The following is an 18,235-nucleotide window of genomic DNA, read 5'->3' as shown; positions in this document are numbered from 1 at the left end:
GCAAATAAAATATCGTAAGTATTATTTGGACTCACAATGTATTGAGAAATATTTGTAGAAATAATGAAGAAAAGGATTTTGATTTTGGTTTTGGTTTTGTGTTATTTCATGCACAAAACTAGCCAAATAGATTCTGATTTTTAAACGGCCGTCTTCTTTTCCCAAGGTCATAATTAATATTAATATTATCCTGCTTTTAAAAATTATGATATAAGTAGAATAAAACTGTAACATCATCAATTTAATAGCAATTTTAGTTTTTCAAATATTGATTAATATGGAAACTAACTTCTTCTTTTTTTATTTAATAATTGCTTAATCCTAGTTAATAAACCCAACGAAAAACACGGTAAAAGCAGAAAAAACATGAGGAGAGTGAGAAGGGTTTAGGTGGACTAGTCCACGTCACCTGAGTTTGGTTAATTATTGAGTTTGGTTCAGAGCTATATATAGACTTAATTTAAAATAAATAAATAAATAAAGAAAAAAAAATAACATTGAATAAATCTTATTTATATATTTTTTTTCACTTCTTCCGTTTTTTATTACATAATTTTATATATACATAATATTTTACACAAAAAGCATTAAAATGTGTGTTTTTAATTGGACCATATAATATTCACATTTAAAAAACGAGTATCCATTCATGTATCTTCGACAAAATCTTTTTATTACACTATTTTATTTTCTATATACTCAATAAAATATAGATAATATAATAGTAAATATTCAATTACATATAATATATCGGTATTAAAATTTATTTAAAAACTAATTAATAAATTTAATAATTTATTTTTTATCCGTTTTTAGTATAAAAGCTTATACTATCATCTAATTAAAATAATTATAGATATATGTTAAAGTAACTGTTGTTAGAGATATACAAAATAATTTACACGCCTAATATGTTTGAATTAAATTCCAAGACATATGGGATACTTTTTAAATTATATTATAATAAAAAATGAACATTTAAAAGTATAATAAGACAAAATTTCACATAAAAGTTATTGTACTTTAAGGAATGATTAGGACCAAAGTAAAATTCTACAGGTTATTACCAAACTTCAAAATAGTGCAACACTGTTCTTCTCCCCGGTTCAAATACACGCGTTCAGTTCGTCCTTCGCAATCTAAACCCTTTTTCCGCCATGTGAGATAGCGAGCGACACAGCCACGGAAGTAATCACACAAGCACATCAATTCATCCTCCAATTAACGCCTCCTTTCGATTCGATTTGATTCGGTACGGCTCCCTACTTCTTTGGATCGACATTTTCATGTTCAATTCATTCTTCGATTAGCTGAAAAATTGTTTGCATTTCCAATTTCTGAAGTTTTACAATGTAGCTAGTGCATGAATCGTGGTAGAGCTTGTGTTAATTTAGACTGTGCTGTGTGTCGCTTGCTATGTTGATCTCTTTAATTAGTTCAGTTAGGATTTGGTAAAGTACATAAATAAAGTAGTTACTTAGTTAATTAATTAATTAATTTTCAAATTTCTGCATGTTGACAGATTATTAGGGGAATTGGAGGAGGGGGTGCAGGTACAAGAGCGTAGTTGTTTGTGTTTTCATTTCATCTATGTTTGGAGGTGTTGCCAATCCTTCTAATAGTACACACTTACGCAAGTCTGGGAGTAGACCAGTTGTTTATGATCTCGGTAACTTTAATTATAAGTCCCTTAATTTTTAAGTTTTTTCCTTGTATTGGTTTGGTGATTAAGTCCACATAACTTCTAGTTTGTTCTGTTCTTAGATGAACACGAAGTGGAGAATGGCGTCGAGGAAGGTTTATTGCATCCCGTGGAGGCAGACGATTCGAAGGGTAGCGTGACAACTGTGGGTGCTGCTACAATGATGCCATCACCCGCCTTGTTGTGGAGATTCAAGGTTCTTACATTGCTTTGCCTTTTAGAAAGTGTTCGGAACTTTGTTTTGGTTTTTAATTAATAATTTATGATGTATTTAATGCTGTCATTTTAATGAATGCAAAAATTGTTTGACTTAATGATGGAATGTAATGTTTCTTTCATTATGTTTGATTCTTTCTGGGAGAAAAATGTAGTAAATGACATCATTTATTTGAGTACAGAATGACATAATGAGCTGCAATGTGACTTCTTTACATTTATTTGGTTTCTAATTTTCCTTTTACTTTCTTTCTTGTCCTAGCCGTGTGTCTTCCTACTGTTTTACTTCTTTACATTTATTTTTCTTTTATTTTTCCTTTTACTTTCTTTCTTCAATAATGCAATTGAGATGACTGTAGGTGCTATTGTTCCTCATTTGGGCCTTCATCTGTTGTAAGGTCAGTGGTATTGGTCTCTGCTATGTTTCTACTGAACTTCTGTTGTAGTTTCCACAATCTTATTTGCCGTGTTGGAAATTGTAGATTGGATGGGATTCTGTAATGATAATGAGTGCAGACAAGCGGGATTTGTTCCTTTATGAAGCATTTTTGTATTTTAACCCTCTTCTTCTGGCGGTTAGTCCCCCTCCTCCCCCTACACACTGTCTCGGTCTGACACTCTGTGGATGCATGGATTCACCCCTTTGCATTCACATTTGTTGTATGATGTGTTTTATTTCTTTGTTATATTTCAGGCTTTGATGATTTGGCTGTGGGGAATCAACTTATGGTTTTTTGCTCAAGGCGGAGTCAATTATGCAAAAATATTTGATCTTGATCAAAATCATCTGACCCATAGAGAAATATGGAAGGTATCAACTCACCACTTTGACCTATGTCTTGTTTCAGATTCAAGGAGAATAAAATTGGCAGTGTCATGACTTGTTGGGAACAATGGTAGAGCAACTATCTCTATTCCAATATTTGGTTTGCTCGAGAATGTACTTGTATGCCAGTTTTTTTCATTCAGTTTTCATGTTTAGTACTTGAAATAAGCATTGAGTGGAATCGCAAGTATTTTTTATTTTTTTTTATCAACAAATATTAATTGTTAGTTTTGTTACTGGGGAAGTTGTTAGTTTTGAATCGCAAGTATACTTTATATGTTTATAACTAGTAAAATTAAATAAGGAAAGGAAAGAAAAAAATTAACACTTCCAGTTTGCAAAGAATGACTATTTTGAAGGGTGGGAATGGGGTTTCCTGTGGAATAAAGGTGCATATGTTAATCATTGTTTCATATTTTTGCCAACTAAGGAGCGGCCATTTCTGTGTACTAATTATGCTTTAAATAACTTTTTTTTACTACTCTATGGTCTTTATGTTAGTCTGGTTGGTTTTCCCTTCAATTATTGTAATTATATCTAAATTGGGACATCTCCCTGGCTTTGTTGTCATCCATTTCTCTAATATTTCATATTTCTGTTTTTACACCAACTCTTCGTTTCCTTTGTCAATAATTACTCTTGAATGATTGACTGAAGTCTTTTTCTTTTCCTATTTGATTTTGCAGTGTGCTACATGGATGACAATTATTGTTCCAACTAGTATGACAGCATACATTTATCTTTATTCTCATGGAGAAGTCTCCTATGCTGCATCACAACCAGTGTAATAGATGCATCCACTCATTAGTTATTATTTTTGTTTGCTTGGATATCATGTTTTTGGAATTTAGTTCAGTTAGGTAACACTTAAGTTTGGGGAAATAATTTTTCAAAAGCTTCCTCATAAATCTTGCAAAATAAGCAAGCATAGGCAATTGTTTCTTTAAGATAAGCTGAACCAAACACACTTTATATTGGTAATTTGTTTCTTGAAAGTGTTTTATTTGCTTGCAGTTTTTTTATGCCTTTGATCAAACAAAAAGTTTATGATGAACCAATCTAATGAAAGCTGCACATTGCCTGCAAAATATCTGTAGCAAATGAGTACTGATCATGTTATTGGGAGGTAGTTTCAATCATTTATTAATAAGGTAATATTATCAGACTGGATGAGAAACCTAGTTTAGTGAAGAGAGTGAGAAACAAAAGGTTATTATGTAGCACAGGTGTTGTGTGATCCATGTACCCAACCTTGTATAATGGAATGAAGCTTTACTGTTATTGTATTCATTAGATTTGGACATAAAAAGATCTACTTCAACTGGGATAGTGTTTATTGTTAATCATGGTGTTAATAGCTCTATTATATCTATTTCTTTTTCTTGTGGTGGTGGTAAGGAAGGGAAAAATACTGTGTAATTATTTTAGCATCATATCGGATGTTTTTATTTAAATACCTTCAAAATGGTTACTTAGCATATTTCTTTGTTTAAATTCAGTGTTGGTTGGTTGGTAATTTATGCTTGTTTGAATCATCCAAACTGCTCGGTCTGAAAAAGTACACTCAGTTTCAATCATATGTTAATAAAAAGCATACTCTGTATTCAGTAACTCAGTAAACTCCAGTCAATCATCATATAGAAAATAACTTATAAATGATTTTTTTCATTTGTTGCAATATAAATGGACATTTAATTCTATTTTGTGCTTCCTTTTTTTTTATCTTGTTGGATTTTATTTTTTAAATTTTCTCATGTATTCTGCAGGTGCTCTTATATGCTGCCGCAATATTGGTTTTGATATTCCCCTTTGATATTTTTTACTTTTCATCTAGATATTTCTTCTTAAAGACACTTGGGAGAATAATTTTCCCATTACAGGCAAGTTCACTCTCATTTGTATTGTGTAAATTCTTACAGTATTACTCTTCAAATAGTAGAAAATTCTAGCATTTGGCTTATATTTATGATATGCATGAGTGGGCAGGATATATAAACCTTCAACATAGATTGTTAGACTCATTATATTCACTTGCTTCTCTGCATTCAGTTTTCATGAAAGTTACACAAGTACTCATACAACTCCCCCTGTCATTTGGTGGCCATAAAAAACATGCTATTAATGTTAAAGCCTTAGATTACATACTCAGATGCTCTTCCAAGTGTAATGAAGTGACTAGAAAAGCTAGCAATCATTGGTAATAAGTCATTCAAAACACAATTTATAACCTTCTTATCACAGCCTTTGTCTCGATAGGTGGTGCATCCATCTAGATATACTACTATGTGCATGCACACAAGTAAAACCCCCAAAGAGGCTTCATGATGAACTTTCCTTCAAGATATGTGATAACTGTTGCGATGTTTAACTTTGATGAATAGAAGAAAATTATTCTTGTTCTCTATTTACTGAGATTTCGTAAGTTTGATGTTTGAGCCAAAACCTTGCTCATGGCTCTACTTTGTACCTTATGAATTGATGCTTTTAGCATAGTGTTGGAACTTGGAACTATGCTTGAATATGATCTAACTGTTTTCTGTTTTATTAAAACAGTCAATATCGTTTGCAGATTTTTTCTTGGCTGATATCTTAACTTCCATGGTAAAGGTGTGCTTCCTTTTCAATTTTATATTTCTATTAGAAAAGCCTTTGTCCTTCTCTTCCTTGTAAATCTTTATCGTTAGGTTTTGCGTCTAGTCTATTTCATTTAGAGATTTGGAGCTATATGTTTTTGCGTGTATTTACTTATTTTTATTTTTATAGATACAGTGGTCTAACACTGACTTAACCTGAGAGTTTAGAATTGACATAATCTGTTGATCTAAATTTTAGTATCTAGTAATGTATAATTATATTATTTTGATTATGGTTGTAAATTGTAACTTTTTGCAGGTGTTTTCTGATTTGGAGCGTTCAGTATGTAGAATGACCCATCGACAGGTTTGATTCTGATAAATTGCTTCTAATATCTTCTATTATTGGTTTGAGAATTTATATTTTTCATTTTATTTTAGCAACTTAAATATCCCATTCTGACTATTACAGAACTTGATAAAGTTCACGGGTATGATGAATTCCTTTTATTGAGATGGAACGAGTTTACTTGATTTCATTCAAAATATTTTCTAGAACTAAATCAGTTTCATTTGATTTTGTAATATTGAGATTTGGAACTTGATTTCAACTTTTATGGTACTCACTGTTCTCTGTTCCAGTGGAGCTTATTTTTAATGAATAGACTTTTTGGACCTATATATTTAGTTTTTGCTTGCTGTGGATGCTTCATTTCTCAACAAATGATTGCACTTTTTAATATTTTTGTAGGTTGCCACAATTGCCTGGTTGGAAGCTGATTCTGTTTGTGGCAGCCACTCTGTCGCAATCCCTTTGGTTCTTGTTTTGCCTTATCTTTTCCGCCTAAACCAATGCCTCCGTCAGTACAAAGATACTGGAGAGAAAACTAGTCTTCTGAATGGTAAGAATTCTTTGTTTTTAGAAATTATTTTAATCATTATCTGAACTTAGCAAGTTTCAGTAATATAGAACTTCTTTTTCCTGTTTGGTATTTTATCACAAACTTACATTTGTGTCAATGGTCAAAATTGTATCAGACATAATTTAATATACAGGGAATGTACATTGATTTTTTTATGCTTTGCTTCCATGTGTTTAAGACCCATTTCATATTACCAATATTATTTAGTGACTTAAATGCAATGTCAGTATGTCAACTTTCATAAGCATATTTTTTGAAATTATGTTTAGCACGTGAAATAGTTTTTCCACCGTACTTTAAAGTCTTCAAGCTTGCTTCTTTTGAATCCAATATGATGCATGGATTCTCATAATTGATTATAGGTTGTTACGTGTAACATAATATAAAATGGGACATTTTTGCTGAGTTTTCATGATGAAATTGGATATAGATTTTCTTATGATTTTTGGAAATTGTTCTATTCTTGTCAAAAAAAGGAACAGAAGGAAACATAAAATATTCATGTCAAGGACTAAACTCTCTGTATTTTGCTTCTCTTTATGCTGCTGGTAAGATGAAATTTTAACACTTCTCGTCCTTACATGATCATATTTTATGATTCAATTTTCGTGACTTTATATGATATTATGCGACTGCATGAAAAATTTGAGAAGACGTGTTCAATTTTTTTCTGATTTGTTTATAATCATTATGCTGTTTGTATATTATCTGCTGCTGGCTTTATATATTTTTGCACTGAAGATTGAATTCTTTAATTATTAATGAACAACTTATCATGTTTTTCAAACAGATGGTTTTATTTTCTTGCACTGATCTTAATTTCTTTTGGTTATGGTTTCAGCCTTGAAATATTCGACTGCAGTGCCTGTGATTTTTCTCTCTGCCCTTAAATATCATGTCTTCCCTGATAAGTGGACAAACTTTTATAGGCCTCTCTGGCTTCTGTCAGGGGTTGTGAACTCGTCATACTCCTTCTACTGGGATGTAAATCGAGATTGGGACCTAGGGTATGCCAGTGTTTGTCGTATTATGCACTTTTAATAGTGTCTTTTGAGTTATGCTCCTCACTGTAGAGATGTAGATTATACTGCCAGTAATGTTTTTATATCTTAGCCAAACACCTTAAGAAATAGAAGAAATTATTATTTTTTAGAAGTGAGGCTAGTAGTTTTTTGGATTTGACGAGTGTTGTTTAACTTGCTATGATCTAATTTTTACTTTCTCTTTTCACAGTGGCTTCACTCGAATATTCAAGTTTAACAAGCCACATCTGTTCTCTCATATGTTACATGGAAGGAGATGGGTAAGTCTTGTTGTATGAGAATAGCTTCAGTTCAGCAGTACTTTTTCCCTTGGAATTTATCGTTATATTGCTTTTTCAAGGTAAACAGTGGGGTAGCGGAGTTACACCAAAATGATTTTAAAGAGATCAAAATATTAACATTTATGGGACTCGGGGCTTTCAAGAAAAAAATATTGTATATGAAGGCCAAGTATGTATTACAAAGCACGAAATACGAAGATAAAAATGATTTTGCAATTATAAAATTTTAAATAGGCCACGGAATCCTCAATTCACAATAAGCCACCCGTTCTTGTACGAAAAATCAATTCAACCACTAATGATAACTCTTCGTATGCGAATAATCTTATTAATGTGATTCTAGCCAGTTTACTGAAATTATGTAAACCCATATAGTAAAAAAAAGAAAGTAACAGGGGACAACTGAAACAAAGGACAGATTGTTTTCTCAATGTGCTGAAGTGGTTTACATATACAGGTATACTTTTGGGTGATTGGAAGCAATTTGATTTTGCGTTGCACGTGGACATATAAGCTGTCTGCCCATCTTCGTCATAATTACCTCACGGTGTTCATAATTGCTGCTTTGGAGATTTTCCGCCGCTTCCAGTGGATCTTCTTCCGTGTTGAAAATGAGTGGAACAAGATGAATTCCAAATCACACTCGCATCTCTCAGCCAAAGAAATCCCAAACGATGAAGAGAACTTACTTCATTCCATTGACTACAGTGTATAGGCTAGATAGAGTATGATGCCTAATACTTTGGCAGTATCATACAAGATATATTTCAAATATTTTGACGATAGGGGATCTCCATTCCTTACGACCACTGGCTTGGCTACCCCTGGTATTAAAATGTCATTCTTTGTTAACCAAAAATGAAAAACAGTTCATTCTTACTGTGCTCCAGCAATATCTTATTCCATACTACAACGCTTTTATCATGTATTGCAATACTTCTGGTTGATAGCATCGTTGTTTTTATGGGCCCGTAGCACCCCCAATATGTTGGGTGTTCATAAGAGTGAAAAGAAAATGTGATCTCGTAAAACAATCCTTAAATATATAATAGTATTATTACTGTTCTCTCTGGGTTAAAAGATGGCTGCATCACGGATCCTTAATCTACTCTACAAGCCAACACTAGAAAAACATGATTTTGCCCATGCCTTTTGGCCAGTAGCTATCATTTAACTATTATGAAGTAGCTGAATTAACATTATTTAGTCACTGCTTCGACATTTATGCTTCTAAAAGTTCCTGCAAAGGGGCCTAGTATTTTGCAGTGTACGAAGATAGACCTCCAGTTTTGTTTTCACACGAACCAAGCGAGTAAAGTTTATGTTGCCAGGCTGTATTCTCGTGCATGGCTTGTTTTTATCCTCTGACAGCCCAAGGGTGGGGTGGGGTCCCTCGATAAAGAATATTAGTGGCTCGAGATTTACAAGGTAAAGGATGCTAAACTTTCAATCGCAATCCTAATATTTGGTTTGTGGTAGAGCCACACACGTCAGGTATACAGTCTGACTGGTTTCCCCTAATTGGATAACGAACAGGTTTGCAACTAACGCCCCCTTAAGTCTTTAACCACTCAAATAGTAGCCATGGGCATCTGTAATATAAGAACCTCTGGTGAAACCACCAAGAGATGGCCTAAATGTTAACAGCAGGTGAATACAGCAGCAACCACGGTCGGCAGCTGCTGCCGGAAACAAGCTTGTCCGAGCTGAACTTGCCCAGAGTTCTCTTTGTCCTGTCTTCCATGTTAGAGAAGCTGGTAGCTCGGAATGAAAAGCTTGTGGATGTCCTGAACCAGCAGCTAGATGGTCTGACCTGTGGCTCAGTAAGACTTGGTAACAGCTTGAATACTTTTCATGGCGTAAGAGCACCAAGCATAAGCATACCTAAGTACTTGGAGAGGATATACAAGTACACTAACTGTAGCCCCTCCTGTTTTGTGGTTGGCTATGTGTACATAGACAGGCTCACACATAGACACCCCGATTCCCTTGTCACATCCTTGAATGTACACAGGCTGCTAGTTACCAGTGTCATGGTCGCTTCCAAGATGCTGGATGATGAGTGAGTCCCTGCTCCATTTCTCCCTATTCACATTTACTTACGATATGATTTCATGCAACGTTTGCGTTTCTTCATATTGTGAGAAATTACAGATAAGCGCTGCCGAAATTGCGATTCCAGACAGTCTTTTAAATTAAAACATTGATGTTATGGATTTTACTTAGGATGTGGTGTTTTGCAAACAGCTGAAAAAAAGTGAAGATGAGTTTTAGTTTAACGAATCTGACTTGTCTGGTTATATAGTTTAATAGCTTACACTTTCATGAACCCTTGAATTAGACAATAGACAATAGCTTTATTGTCTTTATTCCGGTTGTCTATTATTTTACCTTATTCTTTGCTTTTGTGAGTTGTAGACATTACAACAACGCCGTTTATGCTCGAGTGGGAGGAGTGAGCAATGCTGAATTGAACAAGCTTGAGTTAGAGCTACTGTTTCTGTTGGATTTTAGAGTTGTTGTAAGCTCTGGTGTATTTGAGAGCTACTGCTTTCACTTAGAAAAAGAGATGGCTGTGAATGGCACAGGTATGAAGATTGAAAGGGCATTGACACCAAAGGCTATGGAAGACCTTGAGGCTGAAATATCCGTTGAAGATAAACAAAGCCCTTCCCCACCTCAAATTGTACACTGACATCATCGCTCGTTGTTTCTGGTCAATTTTGGGTCCCATACCCTTCTTTGTCCTTCCCTTCATCTTCACACCCTCCCACTAATTGGATCATTCATGGCCCAATTTCGTTTTTTTCTATCTCATGTCCATGTCAAAGCTTCTCGTACCTTTTGCCTCCTGCAAAAGAAAAAATAACAGTACCATATCAGTCATACCAACTGTATCAATTTGGCTTTCACCACAAAATACAGTTATCTTACTTTTTCTCTCTTTTTCATTTCTAAAGAAAGCTTGTTCTTCTTCATAGAGAAATGTTAGCATAAGATTCTTAATTAAAATTTATGAATTCCTTAATGGAAACAATCCTTGTATAGTGATACTTACTTTCTATAATTTCAATTTCACAGTTTTTAATAATAAAGAAGTTGCTTTGTAAAGGGTATGATGTTAACAATCTCCTGATCGAAAAATTTGAATGTTCAGTACATTTTGACAGAGTTGAAACCTAATATTGTATGTGATCAAATTAGGAAGTTCTGACATGTTGTTCTGATGTTTTTACTATCGGATTTCTTTTAATCAGTTAACTAAGATGTTGAATGGTTGAAAAAGAGATCTTGAAGTTGAATTTGAGTTGAATCAGAATTTCAAATATCAAATTAATTTATCACTTGAACGAGAATTAAACTAAAATTATTTGGTCATATACTATAAATTATAATAGATAATTTGAAGAGTGCAACTATTACTCTATCAATTAGACATATAAAGGTAATTTGATTATTTTAAATATAATGTAATTTAGGTGGAGTTCAACTTAATAAGAAAATTCAAAATGACCCGACCCGCTTCGAATTGAAAAAGTGAAAACTAATTTCATATTTCATTCTATATTATTCATTATAAATTTAAAATATTTGTTTATTTAAAAACTTTTATTTAATGCATCTTTAATTACAGTATAGTTATATATATTTAAAAGTATTTACTTATTATAAAATTTAAAATTTATTTTATGTAATGTACAAACTAAAATACTATTTACATAGTACGATAATGTAAATAACTATTTTATTTATACATTCACTAAATAAGACAATAAGTGAAAATTTCCATCCCATAGTGGATTTGAGCTTAATAAATGAAATGAAACAAAAATTATCTTATTTTAAAAACAAGTTAATTTTTTTGTTATATTATAAGTTTTCATGTGTCTCGAACCTATTAAAAGAAAAAGTGTTATGTGAAGTAGAAAGCTTTTATTTTTGTCTTATTTGGTCTTATTAACTCATTATTGTCAAAAAGTTATTTTGTTTTGTATGCTTGACCTTCAAAATAAATGTGACGAAATTTAAAGACAAATTTAAACAGTTTCCGTTGCGTTTCACTCACATACTCTTGTGTCTTTTTTTTTAATCATAAAATATATTATATTTTTTTTTATAGCGGCAAGTAATTCATACAATTTATAAAAGAGAGTGTTTTTTACCACTACACGAATATAATATAGGGATAAAACTAATATATTTGTATCTTCAAATAATCTTATCTTTTATATACTTTTAGTTTTGTACCAGTTAGATTAAAGTTTCAATAAATAATAACTCAATCAAAATTTTGGGGAGGGCAATTTTTTTAAAATCCATCCTCACTGGTATAGTCAAAATTCATTCTCTTAAAACTGTTATTATTTTTTTTTTTCATTTGAAGATACTATTTTTTATTGGGTTACTTTTATTTAAGAAGTAGAAATAGTTGTTATACTTACATAAAACTATATAAAACAATTCATGTTTAAAAGATAGCTATAAGTACAATGAAAATCAATGAGTTTCACGTGTTATCAAATAATTAAAAAAAAAGTATGCACACACTTCTCAAATAATTTTAGAAATTAATTTTGAAATCAACATTACAAAAATTCATAAGAGTGCGTTCACTTCGAGTAGATGATTTGGGGAGAGTTAGTGGATGGATTTGAGAGGAATTCAGGTTAAATATTTTGTTGTTTATTTGAATGGATTTGGAGGTAATTGAGAGTGGATTGTTTGTGAAAATTAGTGTAAAATTTGACTGATGTGACAGATAAAAGATATTATTAATTGATAGAAATTGAAGATTATCAAAATACCTTAGTTATAAAAATAATATAAAATGATAATTGTTAATGTTATATATAATTGTAAAATTGTTTATAAGTGTGAAAAAAAATAAGAGTTAATTTTAAAATGTAAAAAATCATAATTTAGTAAATTGAAATAATAATAATAGTAATTATTATTATTAATATTATTTTTATTATTATTATTATTATTTATATTAATATTATTATTATTATTAATTTTTTTTAATTTATTCTCTATAAATTCATTACATGTGCAACTGTACGAGGGTAAAAATGAGAATGAATGATACATCTGCAAATCTGCACAAATGAGAAAATATGAGAAAAAACATTTTTCCCGCAAATCTGCGCTTTCTCGCCCATCATTTAAAGTAAACATACAATTCGTCTGAAATCCATATTCTATAATCAACTAAAATAGTATCTTCCATCAAAGTTAACAGAACGTAAGTTCTCGTAAAAATGTAGTTAGTTGATGGAATCAAAATCACTTAATTAATTTCATGTTTTCAAATTTTTATATATTTTTAATTAAATATTAAATATGTTTTTTAATTAATTATTTAAATTTTTTATATTTTATTAATTAAATATTCGAAAATTTGTATATGTTTTAACAATATATATCATTTAATTTTTGTATTAATAAAATAATCTGATTGTTATTTTATTTGAAATTAAATATATTTTAATTTATTAAATCAAAATAATAATGTCTATTCATTTTTTAAGTTGCACAATAAAATGCAGTCAAACTTTAATATAAACAAATTCTAATTTCACTTACAAATTTAGAAATTAAAAATATTTCAACTCTTTTATTTATTTATTTTCAAATATTAAAAATATGATAATATAATATTATATATAACATCCCAAAAATATAGCGGTAAACTATATTTGAAAGTACTTACATTTACAATAAAATAAAACACTTACAGGAAATAAAGTTAACTTATAGTTATCCTAAAATAACTATAAGTTAAAACTTACAAAAATCTTACACGGATACAAACCACAAGAGCAGACCGATCGGTCATACAATAGGTGTATCAACCGAACGGTCCTATCCTAAGGGGTTGAAGACTCCTCGCTTAGCACTTGCTCCAGAGAATCCTCTTCGCACTCTGCTCACACCCATAGGGTGATCATTGCAAGGACGCATACGACCGAACGAATAACATGACAAGGAAAATAAGGGTAAGCTAGTGTAATTTAATTAACTACTTTAATATATAATACCAACCACAGAGACATTCCTCCTTGGAATTCTCTTTCATTGTTACCAATAAGGAGTATTGGTAAATCTTGAAGAAATTTGTTTTGATGATGCTGCAAGAAGTTTTAGTTGAAGAAGATATTAGAATTAGTTAAAAGCAATTTGTAGAAATTAAATGTAGTAGGAAATTCTTGTAAACTTTGTAAACTAGCATTTTTAACTGTAATAATCGATTTTGGAATGGCAATAATCGATTATCACAGAGTCATACAGGAATAATCGATTATCACATCATATAATCGATTATTACATTTTGAAAACCCTGTAACGGACTTTAATAATCGATTATCACTTTTGATAATCGATTATCAGTGGCAGTTGGGAGATGTCTTTTCAGTTTTTGACCCTGCACGAAACTAGGCTTATAAATAGAGGTCTTCACAGCTCTTAGAAAGAACTTTTCAATTGAGAGTATTAGAGCTTTGTGCCTAAGGGAAGCTCTCTGTGAGTGAAAAGGATCTATGCCATTTTGAGAATACAGTTTGTCTGAGGAAATTTTCAAAGTGATAGAGTGCTCTTGCCTGGTCTTGTGAATAGGAGAAGCTCGCGTTTTGTGTGTCAAAGGTCGGAGCGGTTCTCTTCAAGTTGGCTGAGCAGGTTCTTCCGGTCGTTTGTCGAAGGAATGTGATTTCTATTCTTTGCTTATTTTGATTATCTGATTGTAATCTGTAAACCATATTTTAGTGAAAAAAAGGTTAATCACTATTTATAGTGATTAACGACTGGACGTAGAATCTTTTGATTCGAACCAGGATAAAAATTCTGTGTTGATTTTCTTGATCCCTAAACTCTTAGCATATATTTTAACTTGTGTTGTGATCGTTACACGCTTTCCGCTGTCTGTATTTTATTCCGCTGCGCGACTCTATAACGGTACCGATTGTTCCGACAATTGGTATCAGAGCTTGCTTTGATAGTTTTTCAAATGTTTCGAAAATGGGCGGTCTTAACCAAGTTTATGCTAAGGGTGCTTCTATTGATAGACCTCCTTTGTTTACGGGGGAAAATTATGCGTTTTGGAAAATAAGAATGCAAATATTTTTAGAGTCAATTGACAGAGGCATCTGGGAAGCCGTATAAAATGGTCCATATATTCCTAAAAATACAGTTGATGGTGTGGAAGTAGAAAAATCATATTTTGACTGGACTGTTGAGGAAAATAGAAGAGCCCAATTTGATATTAAGGCTCGGAATATAATTTTATCTGCACTAACCATTGATGATTTTTTCAAAGTATCTGTTTATAAAAGTGCTCAGGAAATGTGGAAATTTTTAAGAGTCACTCATGATGAAGTATCGAATGTGGCTAAGTTGACTTGTTCGAACGCATGCTCTACATCAAACTCCTCAAGCTCAAGCGATTCTAATGAGCAAGAAAATCTATGCTTGATGGCCAACGATAAATCATCTGAAAGCAAAATCTTGAAGGAAAAGAAGGACTATCAAGGTTCCTCTTCAAGCTTCAAATGTTATGGATGTGGTGAAAGAGGCCATGTGAAAGCTTATTGTTCAAGCAACAAAAGAAGTAAAGAAAGAAAAGAAAAGAAAATTCACAAGAAGAAGAAGGATCACATTGCTTGGGAGGATAATGCATCAACCACCTCTAGTTCAAGTGATTCTGTTGAAGAAGCCAACTTGTGTTTGACGGTTAATATTGATGACACTGCAAGCCAAGTAAGTTGCTCTAGCCTTGACACTAGTGAATTTGATGTACAAAAGGCTTTTCTTGAATTGCTTGATGAATCTGAAAAATTGAATGCTGCTCATAAAAATTTGAGAAAGGAATTTAAAGAATTGCGAATTAAATATGAGAAGGCATTAGATGAGGAAGTAAGTTTGAGAAATAAAATTTGCAACTTGGAAATGAAAGAGTCTTCAAATGTTGAACATCCTGTTGAATGTCTTTCATGTAAGAGTCATATGCTTGATATTGATATTCTTGAAAATCTTCTTGAAGTTGCAACTGGAAATAATAATGTTGAAATGCCTATAACGGTTAAGAATGTTTATAAAAACAAAAGTAATTTTAAAAGTAAGAACCAAATTAAAAGAACCCGTAGGGTATGGGTTGAAAAAGGAACTGTGTCTTATAGAAACCCAAATGTTGTCACATGCTTTTATTGTATGAAAAAGGGGCACACTTCTAACAAATGTAGAATTAAACATTTTGATGTTCCAAATGGAAAATATGCTTGGATTCCTGTTATAAAGTAAATTGTCTCTAACCTCAAAGGACCCAAATGAGATTATGGGGACCAAAACTCTATTGTTTTATTTTGCAGGTTAATTTTTCAAAAGGAAAAGAAGACTCTATGGTATCCTGGTATTTTTTAAGAGCTTTGAAATAATTTATGAATGTTAGATGTGTCTTAGGTTGAAAATTTGGCCCAAATTTGTGTTTTTCGAAAATTAACGTAAATAATCGATTACCAAGGGTAATAATCGATTATCTCGTCCTCAAAATTTGGATTTTGGCAATTTGGCTCGCAAATAATCGATTATTTAAAGTAATAATTGATTATCTTAAGTCAGCGTAAAAAAAAAAAAAAAAAAAAAAAAAACTTTTTTTTAAAAAAACTTTTTTGAGTCTGTTTTTAAAAGGAGATTATTACATTCAAGGGAAGATATATGAGTTTGTTAGATATCTTGTTTTTATCTCTATTATGGATTAATTAATATTGTTTGTACTTCTTAATTAGAGTTGAATTTCTGTTTTTCTTATATTCCATGAGGAATTCTGTTCTTTCATGTTATGAAATTTCAATTTTATTTCTGTTTTGAAATGCATCAATTCTTTTGTTGAGGGGGAGAAAAATTTGAGGGGGAGTTTTTCCACTTTTGTACTTTTTGCTTACGATCAAAAAGGGGGAGAAAACTTCTAATTTTAGTAGTGCAATTATTACTAACATGTTTGTAAGTATGGAATCTGTGCAGGAAATTAGAAATGCTTTTAACAAATTGAATTTTTGATCATCATCAAAAAGGGGGAGATTGTTACCAATAAGGAGTATTGGTAAATCTTGAAGAAATTTGTTTTGATGATGCTGCAAGAAGTTTTAGTTGAAGAAGATATTAGAATTAGTTAAAAGCAATTTGTAGAAATTAAATGTAGTAGGAAATTCTTGTAAACTTTGTAAACTTGCATTTTTAACTGCAATAATCTATTATGGAATGACAATAATCGATTATCACAGAGTCATACAGGAATAATCGATTATCACATCATATAATCGATTATTACATTTTGAAAACCCTGTAACGGACTTTAATAATCGATTATCACTTTTGATAATCGATTATCAGTGGCAGTTGGGAGATGTCTTTTCAGTTTTTGACCCTGCACGAAACTAGGCTTATAAATAGAGGTCTTCACAGCTCTTAGAAAGAACTTTTCAATTGAGAGTATTAGAGCTTTGTACCTAAGGGAAGCTCTCTGTGAGTGAAAAGGATCTATGCCATTTTGAGAATACAGTTTGTCTGAGGAAGTTCTCAAAGTGATAGAGTGCTCTTGCCTGGTCTTGTGAATAGGAGAAGCTCGCGTTTTGTGTGTCAAAGGTCGGAGCGATTCTCTTCAAGTTGGCTGAGCAGGTTCTTCCGTTCGTTTGTCGAAGGAAGGTGATTTCTATTCTTTGCTTATTTTGATTATCTGATTGTAATCTGTAAACCATATTTTAGTGAAAAAAGGTTAATCACTATTTATAGTGATTAACGACTGGACGTAGAATCTTTTGATTCGAACCAGGATAAAAATTCTGTGTTGATTTTCTTGATCCCTAAACTCTTAGCATATATTTTAACTTGTGTTGTGATCGTTACACGCTTTCCGCTATCTATATTTTATTCCGCTGCGCGACTCTATAACGGTACCGATTGTTCCGACATCTTTCATATCCATATTATAAATATCTCATCATACCTTCACATTACATTAGAATTATCATACTTCCTCATCCATAACATCCTTAAATAAAAATTACAAAAAACAGTAAAACAACCCCCACCTTTGAGCACGACCGAACAGAAAAGATCAACACAACCTATTGACAAGGCCGAACGGAAGAAACTCTCCCTACATGCGAACATGACCGAATGGTCATTTAGAGAGTAAGACTCAAGCAGGAGTCAAACACTTGAACTTATACCGAACACATATAGCTTAGGCCGAATGCTAACTCTATCATAACTGCTAGTATAATACCGAGCACTACCAAAAACCATCTCTAGAACGAGACCGAGCACTAACAAGAACGAGCGTTAGTACGAGACTGAGCACTACCAAGAACGAGCGCTAGTACGAGACCGAGCACTACCAAGAACGATCACTAGTACGAGACCGAGCACTACCAAGAATGAGCGCTAGTACAGAACCGAGCACTACCAAGAACGAGCGCTAGTACGGAACCGAACACTACCAAGAATGAGCGCTAGTACGAGACCAAGTGCTAACACTAGCATAACTACTAGTACAAGACTGAGCGCTTAATAAGAAATCATCCACACACCTAAGGCCGAACGGTCGTGAACGGGTAAGACTAAAGAGACCAAACCTAGTTAATGACCGAGTACCAGAACATGGTCGAGCGGTCAATTAGT

The 18,235-nt window shown here is 32.2% G+C and overlaps 2 protein-coding genes across 5 annotated transcripts; both read left to right on the top strand.

Annotated features, from left to right (window-relative positions):
* Positions 1-1,048: 1,048 nt before the first annotated feature.
* On the top strand, positions 1,049-8,453 carry LOC108334106 (uncharacterized). Of its 4 annotated transcripts, none has more exons than XM_017569751.2 (14): positions 1,049-1,252; positions 1,523-1,669; positions 1,765-1,898; positions 2,278-2,316; positions 2,401-2,493; positions 2,613-2,729; positions 3,431-3,526; positions 4,511-4,624; positions 5,298-5,345; positions 5,637-5,684; positions 6,069-6,219; positions 7,082-7,247; positions 7,474-7,543; positions 8,022-8,453. In XM_017569751.2, the coding sequence occupies exons 2-14, from the start codon at positions 1,591-1,593 to the stop codon at positions 8,277-8,279; spliced, it is 1,413 nt and encodes a 470-aa protein (XP_017425240.1). In that variant the 5' UTR covers positions 1,049-1,252; positions 1,523-1,590; the 3' UTR covers positions 8,280-8,453. The 4 variants fall into 4 exon arrangements, with proteins under 4 accessions (XP_017425240.1, XP_052726639.1, XP_017425239.1 ...); XM_052870679.1 differs by having other exon boundaries at positions 1,749-1,898; positions 5,298-5,351; XM_017569750.2 differs by having other exon boundaries at positions 1,050-1,252; positions 5,298-5,351.
* A 609-nt stretch (positions 8,454-9,062) lies between these two features.
* LOC108334107 (cyclin-U1-1) lies at positions 9,063-10,609 on the top strand. The gene is made up of 2 exons (XM_017569752.2): positions 9,063-9,626; positions 9,983-10,609. The coding sequence occupies exons 1-2, from the start codon at positions 9,202-9,204 to the stop codon at positions 10,257-10,259; spliced, it is 702 nt and encodes a 233-aa protein (XP_017425241.1). The 5' UTR covers positions 9,063-9,201; the 3' UTR covers positions 10,260-10,609.
* Positions 10,610-18,235: the final 7,626 nt, after the last annotated feature.

Source organism: Vigna angularis, chromosome 11, assembly GCF_016808095.1.
Source record: "Vigna angularis cultivar LongXiaoDou No.4 chromosome 11, ASM1680809v1, whole genome shotgun sequence".
In the NCBI taxonomy this organism is placed as follows: Eukaryota; Viridiplantae; Streptophyta; class Magnoliopsida; order Fabales; family Fabaceae; genus Vigna; species Vigna angularis.
The sequence above is the reverse complement of the archived record's forward strand: the minus strand, read 5'-3'. Positions and strand labels throughout refer to the sequence as shown.

Excerpts from the sequence above, each read along its gene's own strand:
- LOC108334107 (XM_017569752.2), top strand. The coding sequence starts at position 9,202 with ATGTTAACAGCAGGTGAATACAGCAGCAACCACGGTCGGCAGCTGCTG. Across the intron at positions 9,627-9,982 it reads TCCAAGATGCTGGATGATGA|ACATTACAACAACGCCGTTT; the intron begins GTGAGTCCCTGC and ends TGTGAGTTGTAG.
- LOC108334106 (XM_017569750.2), top strand. The coding sequence starts at position 1,591 with ATGTTTGGAGGTGTTGCCAATCCTTCTAATAGTACACACTTACGCAAG. Across the intron at positions 4,625-5,297 it reads GAATAATTTTCCCATTACAG|TCAATATCGTTTGCAGATTT; the intron begins GCAAGTTCACTC and ends TTATTAAAACAG. Across the intron at positions 7,544-8,021 it reads TGTTACATGGAAGGAGATGG|GTATACTTTTGGGTGATTGG; the intron begins GTAAGTCTTGTT and ends TTACATATACAG.